The sequence below is a fragment of the Zootoca vivipara genome, chromosome 4 (assembly GCF_963506605.1).
Source record: "Zootoca vivipara chromosome 4, rZooViv1.1, whole genome shotgun sequence".
Lineage (NCBI taxonomy): Eukaryota > Metazoa > Chordata > Lepidosauria > Squamata > Lacertidae > Zootoca > Zootoca vivipara.
Window position 1 is genome coordinate 97,515,413 of NC_083279.1, and position 10,590 is coordinate 97,526,002.

General features: G+C 46.0%; 1 protein-coding gene across 1 annotated transcript in view; it reads left to right on the forward strand.

Moving 5' to 3' along the window:
• Nucleotides 1-7,416, forward strand: part of XRRA1 (X-ray radiation resistance associated 1) — a 40,837-nt gene extending 33,421 nt beyond the window's left edge. The window contains exons 16-19 of the mRNA XM_035114746.2: nucleotides 614-776; nucleotides 1,730-1,845; nucleotides 4,870-4,975; nucleotides 6,404-7,416. Coding sequence (XP_034970637.2) covers nucleotides 614-776; nucleotides 1,730-1,845; nucleotides 4,870-4,975; nucleotides 6,404-6,702 — 684 coding nt within the window. The 3' untranslated portion in view covers nucleotides 6,703-7,416. The remainder of the gene's footprint in view (nucleotides 1-613; nucleotides 777-1,729; nucleotides 1,846-4,869; nucleotides 4,976-6,403) is intronic.
• Nucleotides 7,417-10,590: the final 3,174 nt, after the last annotated feature.

Consider the following 10,590-nt stretch of genomic DNA (forward strand, 5'->3'; position numbering starts at 1 on the left):
CCTCCAGATGTGTTGGCCTACAACTCCCATGATCCCTAGCTAACAGGACCAGTGGTCAGGGATGATGGGAATTGTAGTCCAAAACATCTGGAGGGCTGAAGTTTGGGGGTGCCTGGCATAGAATGAGGAGGAAGAGAAGCACGCACACCCCCTTGCGCTTCTTGGAGGAAAGGCAGGGTATAAATGCAATGAAACGAAGAAATGGATCAGACCAAACGAGCCCATCTAGTCCAACCCAAGGCTCCAGTCTGAAACCTTACCATTCTGACACATATTGCAGCCACAGCAGGCAGAGGACATAGGGCTTATTCAGGCAGCCTTTTGTGGCATGTTTCTAGGTACAGCCCCGGGATGTAAAGCTCTGTGCCTGAGCGGTGGTGGGGTGTGGGGTTTTGTTTTTTTCTGGTCCTGGCACTTTCCCTGGGAAAACACGGAGCAAACGGCAGTTGGGTTTTCCGCGGTTGGATTGCCATCTGCCAAGGAGTCTTTTGCGGCGATTGCTGCAATGCAGGGGGTTAGACTAGATGAGCCTTGGGAGGACCTTCCAACTCCACAATTCCAGATTCTTGGTTCCTGGTGAGCACTTTCCTCCATTTCTTTCTTGGGTCTGAAGGTGGACGAGGAGCCTGGTTCCTCGCTGAAGCCCGAAAGGGCGGAATCCCCACCTAAGAGGGCAGGCAAAGGAAAGAGAAAAGCCGAGCCAGTCCCTGAAAAATACAAGGGTTACGAAGAGCTGCTCGGCGGAGACCCTGGCGTGGATTTCATTGACCCAGTGGGTGAGTTGACCTGGAACTGCTGGAAATTTCAAGTGTAGGATTTTGACCTTCTTTGTTCCAGTTGACAAAAGGATACTGGCTAGGGCCCATGGTTGAACTTTCCTCTTTCATCATTACAGGGAGCTACCATCTAACTTTTGCAAAGGTCCATCTATCTATGCATTGTCTACACTGTGTGTGTGTGTGTGTGTGTGTGTGTACTTGTATGTACTTGGGTTTTTAAAAATGCACATCTATTTCTTGAGTCGCTCTGTACTCTCTGCATTGATCTGTGTTTCGGGTGCTGACTTGCTCTGTGTAAAATGAAGCTTTGTGGTCCCCGTTCACTAGAATGGTAAATCTAAAAACAACTACAACCGTACCTCGGTTTTCGGACATCTCCATTGACGGACATTTTGGTTTTCGAACGGCATAAAGCCGGAAGTAAATGTTTCAGTTTTCGAACACCCCTCAGAAGTTGAACAGGAAACACAGCTTTCCTATTGACTTTCCCATATTGAGTTTTTGGTTTTCGAACGTTTCAGAACTCAAATGGTCTTCCGGAACGGATTACGTTTGAAAACCGAGGTACCACACTATAACTTCCCCCCTTTTTGGACAAAGTGGATTAACTTTGCAGGCCTCTTCAGATTGAATTAAGCCTCCCCAATTGCAGAGAAGAAAAGGTCCAGGGCTTTCTGTCGGGGGAGTAAAAGGGATTAATTTTCCTTTATAATCTTGTATGGGGAGAGGGAAGCAGGGGGTCATCTCTTGCTCTTTCCTACCTTAACATAGTTCAGAAATAGGTGAGTGGTGCGTCTTATTGCTTGTTGCTTATTTTAAAGAGCTTTGTGGTGTCGTGGTAGAACTGCTTTTCTAGTTTGATTCCTGAGAGACCATATTCTAAACAGGGTTTGTGTTAACATGGTTCCCATCCCCAATTTCCCCTCTGCTCCCATTTTTATTTCAACCAGGAATACAGCACAATGTCCAAGCCCTGGAGAAGGCACTCCGGTATCCCCTTGTGTACCGCGAATCAAAGGCAAGGCTGGACAGCTACCAGAAGCCTTATGTGCCTGCAGAGAAGAAGGTAAATGGTACCCAGGGAAGTAAGAGTCTTGCCTCTCGATCAGGGAGGCTGGAGCTCAAACCTCTGCTCTGGGGAGGGGTGTTTGGCAAAAGGTCACCTCTCTGCCTCAGTCCCCCCTCTGTAAAATGGGAAGATAAAAAGGGAGGGGTGTGTGTTGTCAAATGAACCACCACACCAAGAAAGCACTTTGTGAAACACTTTACAAAATATTGATGCTAAATCGTACTGGGGTCACTGTCTAGATTAGTTGCTTCCAAACTTTTGGGAGCCATTCCCCCCACCTTAGGTTCCATAAACTCATTGCCGGTCTCCATTACTGTATCCTATAAAAAGCACTGTTCAGAACAACACTAAGGAAGATGACAACAGAGGTGGATTTAGGGGGTCACGGCCAGTTTGGTCACACTAGGTGCAGAGCCTCGGGGACACTGCAACTATGTAGTAGAATGGAAGGCGAGAGGCGGCGAGAGGCACAGATTTTTGGTGTTGCAAAGGGGGGCTGCTGAAAACCGAGACCCCAAGGTCCGACACTGATGACAAATTCAAAGCAGCAGCAGTTAATTGCACATTTATTTATTCAAACCCCTATTAAAACTATTTAGTTTAGTTTAGTGAGCAAAATGGATGAACTTGATGCAGTGATACATGCTTTCTTTCAAAGCCTGATAGGCATTTACACCCCCTGCCGCCCACTTGCCTGTTTGCAACTCCCCTAATAATATTTTGTTGTTGTTTAGTCGTTTAGTCGTGTCCGACTCTTCGTGACCCCATGGACCAGAGCACGCCAGGCACTCCTGTCTTCCACTGCCTCCCGCAGTTTGGTCAAACTCATGTTCGTAGCTTCGAGAACACTGTCCAACCATCTCGTCCTCTGTCGTCCCCTTCTCCTTGTGCCCTCAATCTTTCCCAACATCAGGGTCTTTTCCAAGGATTCTTCTCTTCTCATGAGGTGGCCAAAGTCTTGGAGCCTCAGCTTCAGGATCTGTCCTTCCAGTGAGCACTCAGGGCTGATTTCCTTCAGAATGGATAGGTTTGATCTTCTTGCAGTCCATGGGTCTCTCAAGAGTCTCCTCCAGCACCATAATATTAATAATAATATTAGTAACAACAATAATACAGTGGTACCTCTACTTACGCATTTAATGCGTTCCGAACGCACATTTGTAAGTCGAAAAAAATTGTAAGTCGAATCCCATAGGAATGCATTGGGAGAAAAAATTCGTAAGTAGAAGCAACCCTATCTAAAAATTCGTAAGTAGAAAAAATCCTATCTAAACCGCATCCAAGATGGCGGACGGAGCTCTATTCATAAGTAGAAACATTCGTAAGTAGAGTTATTCGTAAGTAGAGGTACCACTGTAATTGTATTATTTGTACCCTGCCCATCCAACTGGATTGCCTCAACCACTCTGGGTGGCTTCCAACAAATTATACATCGTTTCATTTATTTCATCTGTTAAATTTGTATACCGCCCTATACCCGTAGATCTCACTGTGGTTCACAACATAAAATTACACAGGTTAACGCTTTAACAACTGCTGTTGATCTCTCAGTGTATGCACAAAAGTCAAGGTCTGGAAGAGAGCACATTGTAAGCTTCCTCAGCCTCATGGGAAAAGCTGGCCCTCTCTGTGAGCAGCAGCAATTTCTTCCTCCGCGCTGTTGAAATGGACAGGCCACCTTTGTTCATCCATGGAAATCTACCCTGTCACAGCACATACAGAATTAAATTGCCATAGATTGTCTTCCTCCTGCCTATCCAACGTACTTTTCCGTGTATAAGACGAGGTTTTTCCCTGTTAAAATAATCACCAAAGGGGGGGTGTGTGTCTTATACTTGGAGAGTGCGGTAGGCGGACAGGGAATTCTGTGTTTTTCAGTGTGTTTTTCAGGAGATTGTCAGCGTGGACACGGCGGGTGATTGGTGGCTGTGGCAAGGGCTGCTTTTCATTCGCTGCTGCTGCTGCTGCGGCCATTGGGCGGGCGATTTGCATTTTCTGTTGTTGCTGGCGCTTGGTGGGTTTTTCTAGTTGCGCTGCAATCCCCCAAAAGAACCTCAACAATTCTGGGCAATCTTTCTTAGAGTCCCCAGAAATAGGGGGTGTCTTATCCATGGAAAAACACGATCATTTCTGTTGGTTATTTGCATCTATTTATTTATACCTCGGCACGCGGGTGGTGCTGTGGTCTAAACCAGTGTTTCCCAACCTTGTGCCTCCAGCTGTTTTCGGACTACAATTCCCATCATTCCTGACCACTGGTCCTGCTAGCTAGGGATCATGGGAGTTGTAGGCCAAAAACATCTGGAGGCACAAGGTTGGGAAACACTGGTCTAAACCACTGAGCCTCTTGGGCTTGCCGATCGGAAGGTCGGCGGTTCGAATCTCTGCGACGGGGTGAGCTCCCGTTCCTCGGTCCCAGCTCCTGCCCACCTAGCAGTTCTAAAGCACGTCAAAGTGAAGGTAGATAAATAGGTACCGCTCCAGTGGGAAGGTAAACGGCGTTTCCGTGCGCTGCTCTGGTTTGCCAGAAGCGGCTTAGTCATGCTGGCCACATGACCTGGAAAAACTGCGGACAAACACCGGCTCCCTTGACCTGTAAAGCGAGATGAGCACCGCAACCTCAGAGTCGTCTGCAACTGGACTTAGCTGTCAGGGGTCCTTTATTTATACCTCGGTAGGCGATCCCCAGCAGAAGGTTGCAGCGTGGAGCATGGAGGGCTCTAGGCAGGCAGAGAAAATACCCTCCCGGATGCTCATTTGAATTCCTCCCCCCTCTCTGCCCCCCTCCCCAAGGCAGACACTGGGCATTCCATGGCCACTGAGCATGCTCAGTCCTCATCCAGCTGCTTCATTGTTTTTTAGCACTCCCCCCCCCCCGACTGCTGGGACCTCCCTCTTGTGCCTGCGTTTTGGCTATATAAGGATCAGCCCATACTCCTGAGCATTGCAGATAGAGGGTACGGTAAGTGAAGATGCGGGGATTGTCCATGGCCTTCTCATTTTGATCTGCTTTCTTTGCAGGCCTTGAGTGTCCGTCCGCCACCAGCTGAAAAGACCCGGTTGCAGAAGCTGGAAGAAATCCTCCTGAAGATGCGCAAACCCACAAATATCATACAGATGCCACTAGGTATTTATTTATTTCATATAATTTACGCGCCGCTTGATTGCAAAAAGAAAGAAGAAATCTCTGAGCCGATTACAAACAAGGTAAAGCAATGAAAGTTATCAGTAAGAAAAATTAGCAACACTTAGCTCTGTTGGTTAGAAGGTGGTGCTGAGAACGCCAAGGTTGCAGGTTCAATCCCCGTATGGGGTCGCTGCCCTTTCCTGCTTTGCAGGGGGTTGGACCGGATGACCCTCAGGGTCCCTTCCAACTCTACAATTCTATGAAACCTGAAGTTTAAAAAAATGGACTAAAAAGAGATTAAGCCTCACTCACACGGCAACACTAACTTGTTTCCCTTCTAACCTCCCTTGCTCCTCTCTCGCAGCTGGCAGAAGCAGAATACATTATGCAAATGTGACAGAATATAGATCTGCCTGATTGCAGTTTGGTACTGTTAATAAGAACACGAGAAGAGCCTGCTGGATTGGGCCAGTGGCCCATCTAATGCAGCATCCTGTTCTCACAGTGGCCACCCAGATGCCTGTGGGAAACCGGCAAGCAGGATCCGAGCACAAGGGCCCTCTCCCCTGCTGTGGTTTCCAGCAAGTGAATTCTGGAATTCAGAAGCATTGCTGCCTCTGGCTGTACAGTGGTACCTCGCAAGACGAATGCCTCGCGCAACGCAAAACTCGCAAGACGAAAGAGTTTTGTGTTGCGCGAGGGACTCACAAGACGGCGAGGTTTTCTATGGCCGCCGCTTTGTCTTGCGAAGCGCGGCCATAGAATGTAGCGCAGGAAGGCGGCAAAGGAAGATCAGCTGTCAGCGCGGGAAGCTGGCAGCTGATCTTCCTGTGCCAGGGGGGGACGGAGCCGAAGCGCGGCGTTGCGGTAGCTGCCCCTGCCTGTCTTCCCCTTGGCTCTGGGAAGACAGGCGGCCCCGGCACCGCACCACCGCACACAGCCGGCATGGGATGGGGCTTCGGGTGTCCTCGGCGTGGCGGTGTGGCACCCGGGAGCATCGGAGGGGGCTTCGGAGAAGGCGCAGCGCTGCTTCTTCCCCCCCCCTACCGCCTCACACACACCCGGCATCAGACGGGGCTTCGAAGCCTTGTCCCATGCCAGGGAAGACAGGCGGGGGCAGCCACCGCACCGCCGTGCACAGCCGAAGCCCTGTCCCATGCCGCCAGTCCCCTGGAGCCCATAGGAACGCATTGATTAAGTTTCAATGCATTCCTATGGGAACCCGCGACTCACAAGACGAATTTTCCGTAGGACGAATTGAGTCCTGGAATGAATTAAATTCGTCTTGCGAGGCACCACTGTACATGCAGAGCACAGCCATTGTGGCTGGTAGCCCCCGATAGCCATCACTGCCTCCTGTGGGAGGGAGTTCCATAGTTTAGCCATGCACAGCATGAAGAGGCCCTTTCTTTCATGTGTTCCTTGCAGTGTGCATCCTGCGGAGGAAGAAAGAAAACTGGCGCGAGTACCGGCAGGCCCTGGCCATGCTGAAGGAGTTCCGGCAGGAGTATAAAGCTGCAGTGGCCAGCTGCAACAAGCAGGTTGAGTCCAAACCCATCAGTAAGAAGGGTACCAGTGCAGAGGAGATGAGCCAAAGCTTGATGCTCGAGGCTCTCCCTGAGGCCGAGGTGGGTGGGCAGCCGCTTGAAGAATCCTCGGTCCCTACAGAGGAGAAAGGACTTTCTCCATCCAATACGAAGAAAACTCAATTTAAACTGGACTGCTGAAGAACCTTTTCTTTTACAAGACAGAGAGCTATTTGCTGTAGTCTCCGAAGAGTCCTTTTGTCCTGGGAGACCATAGTGGTGTAACTAGCTACCATAGGAACAGAGGTTACCTACAGTACTTCCAAAACCCTCTGCGAAGGTTTGACCCACTCAGGGTTACAGACTACGTACGAGTAGTTTAGGCTCCACTTCAGTGCAGACGTTCAGAAGCGCAGCAGAAAACTGACGGAAACAACTAGGCGCACTCCGAAAGGCTGTTTCAGGATGCAGTTCCCATCTAAATCATGTGCCTTGAACCTGGGCAGACGCCACAAAAAGCAGTGAAATAAATGTGTCAGTGGTGGGCCTCCGGTTGTATCAAATGACTACGGCCTAAGTCCCCCTTTTACAATTGTTCAGGTGGAAGAATCTGTTGGGAGAGGGAAACCTTCCATAGAAGAAGTAAAGACAGCCTTCCATAGAAGCAATGACTGGCACAGAAAGGCTTCGTCACACTTCCAGTGCCTTATTGTAAGACCCCAATTGCCCATGTAGTTTGCTAGACATTTCCACACTTCCCTTCTGCTTGCCCCAAACCAGGGGAGGAGGAAAAAGGGTATGTTGTTCCTTGCACACTTCGTTTGCTTTGCAGGTTTAAATTGCCCCTGACACCTCATGACCGCTAGCCCCGACTCTTTCCTTTCCCCTTAGGCTGTGGCTCTAGAAAAAAAAAGTAATTAAATATTTAATCCTTAAGGTAATGGTGCAGTTAATATTCTGCTTTATGTACCCGGTAATCCTTCACAATCCACTCTCTAAGCTCTAAGCGAATTGGCATTTGCAGATGTGGTCTTTTCAGATCTGTTAGCTAAACCACCCAGGAGCAATTCATGGGCCAAACCTTGCTGTTTATTTTACCAAGGCAGAATTCCCTCTTAAGACCACCCAAGGTTAAAAGGGCAACTGCTTAAATTAGTACAGTACTGCAGGGAGGGAGAGGAAAGAGCAATGGCCACCTCCCCCCCCCCAGCTGCAGGCTACCATGTACACAGAGGACATGGTATAGTATTTTGATTATTATGTAATATTTCTTTTTCCCATTGCGAAGTTTCTTTTCCAAATCCCTTTGATTTTTTATCCTCAAATATTGCCATTAATTGGTAATATTCTAACCAATTCATCCCTGTTTTAAGTCTTCATTTTTTTTTCATTTTTGGGCAATTACTCGTCTCTTCCACGAGCTCCCTGTATGTTAAGAAATTTTCTTTCATATTATTCCTATGAATTGCCGATGACTCTATGGGTGACACTTCAGAGCTTTCCTCACTATATGATTAGTAAATCCTCTATGGGCTTTTAGATACCCATGCCACCCGAAGACTTTGTCCCAGCCCTCCAAATCCAGCACCTCCGTATCTTTGAGAAGCATCCAATCTTTCAGCCAAACCATACATGCAGAATTGAAATATACTCTAAAATCCGGGACCCCAAACCCTCCCTTCTCCCTGGGTCTCCATTAACAATTTAAATCTGACTCTTGGCTTTTTACCTTGCCATATGAAAGTAGATAGATCTCTTTCCCAACCCTTAAAGCATTTTGTGCCTGTAATTATTGGAACCCCCTGGAAAAGAAAGAGCATTTTTGGGAGGATTTACATTTTTATCATAGATATTCTAGCCCATAGAGACAAATTTAACTTACCCCATTTATCTAAATCTCTTTTTATCTCCTTCCATTTTTTTAGTATAGTTATCTTTAAACTGATTGGTATTTTTTATTAGTAATCCAAATTCCTAAATTACTTTATTCGTAATTTTAATCCTGTTGCCCATTCTAGCTCTTCCTGTTCCTTTTTCTCCATATTTTTTGTTATTAGTTTGGATTTCTCTTTGTGTAGCTTAAATCCCGAGACTTCTCCATACTCCAGCATTTTATTTAAAGCTTCCTGTATTCCTTCTTCTGGTTTTTCTGTAGTTATGATCACAACGTCTGCAAAAGCTTTAACTTTGTATCTTCTATTACCTATGCTAACACCTCTTATCTTTGGATCCTTTCTAATTGCTACTAAAAGTGTTTCCAGCGTTGCTATAAACAAAAGTGGAGACAAGGGGCACCCTTGCCTGGTGCCTCTTTCAATTTTAATATCTTCCATTATTTCATTGTTTACTATTAATTTGGCCTTTTGGTTTTCATAAATTGTTTCTATCCCATTTATAAAGGTTTTTTCCCCTAATTTCAAGCTTTCCAAAGTGTGGACCAGAAAATTCCAGGCCACACTGTCGAATGCCTTCTCCGCGTCTACCAGAAGTAATGCTATTTTTTTTACTTGGTTTCATTTCAATATATTCCAAAATATCAATCACTATCCTCTTTTTGTTTTTTTATGTCTCCCTGGTAAGAAGCCATTTTGATCCTTACCTATTATTCTATTCAAAAAAATGTCAACCTATTTACCAGTACTCCTGTAAAAAATTTATAGTCCATATTCAGCAATGAAATTGGTGTATAATTCTTAATTATTTTCTTAATTATAATTCTTAATTATAATTCTTAATTATTTTCTGGTCCATCCCTTGCTTAGGTAATAGAGTTATCAACACTTCAATGCCATGAGTCAGGTGTTTTCCCTTTTTCCATTATCTCATTCATGATCCTTTTCAATTTTGGTGCAATTATTTCTTCTATTTTTTTGTAATAAATTAGATATCCCATCAGCAGAATTCCCTCTTAAGACTACCCAAGGTTAAAAGGGCAACCACTTAAATTAGTACAGTACTGCAGGGAAGGAGAGGCAAGAGGAATGGCCACCCCACCCCCCAGCTGTACACACAGGACCCCCACAGTCCCATTCTTCCTCATAGTCCAGACTTCTGAGTCTCATGCCTTTCCCCAATGATGAGCTCAGGCAGAATGGCTTGGCTTCCTCTCACCGAGTCAGCATAATGTTTTCTCCAAATTCAAGCACTTCACTCTTACCCATGCATCGGAATCTATTTTTTGTTGCACAAAACTCATTGAAACCCAAGCCAGTCTGGGGCTGTATTCTACCTTGTTGGTACAGTGGGACTACTAGGCAGACGTAGGGAATGAACTTTTGCATACGTAGGCTACTGAATGTGCATCTGAGCAGCCCTTGGAAAATTCTAAGAAACTTGTAAGTAGATGGAAGAAATAAAAACATCTCTAAAGAAGAGTTAAAATCATCACTGCTGGATCAGTCTGAAAGATTGGCTACACCCCCCTTCCAATTTATCTGATCACTACAGTTAAGTATTGCTACAGTTAAGTGGTAACGTAGGTAAAGCTACACTAAAAGGGGTTGTGGTTGAATAACTACAAAAATGATCCACGCTCCACAGTTATTTCCTGGTCAACTCAACTATCTTATTTTAGTTGGAGGGGCTTGTCGAAGGAGATTTAGGAAAGCTTGCAATTTCATTGTGTTAGAATCAGTAGCTGGGTTGGGTTAAAGGATGTCCACTTTTTTTTTAACTGTTGCAAATCCTCTTCCCCCACCCCCAAAAAATCCATTTCCAAGAACTTAGGCGAGGGAGACTTGTGTGCCTTTACCCATAAAGACACACACACATTAGTTTCTCAGTAAACAGATTTGTTTTATCAAAAAATCTGATGAAGCCACAGTGATTCAGTTGCGATCTCAAAAATGATGCTTTGTTTTGTACTGCACTGGTTTTCAAGTACCAAGCGGAGGATACACACCAAAGCACAAAATGATTTAAAGCATACCGGGGGCGGCGGGGTGTGTGTGTTGGGAGAAGGGATGTAGAGAAATGCAGCAACATCAATTTTACTGGGAACAGTCTGACAGTAGACACCAGTAGAACCTAGCTTACACAAAATCCCACCAATGGTAACAAAAAAAAAAGGTGTTTTCTTTGTTTGCATAG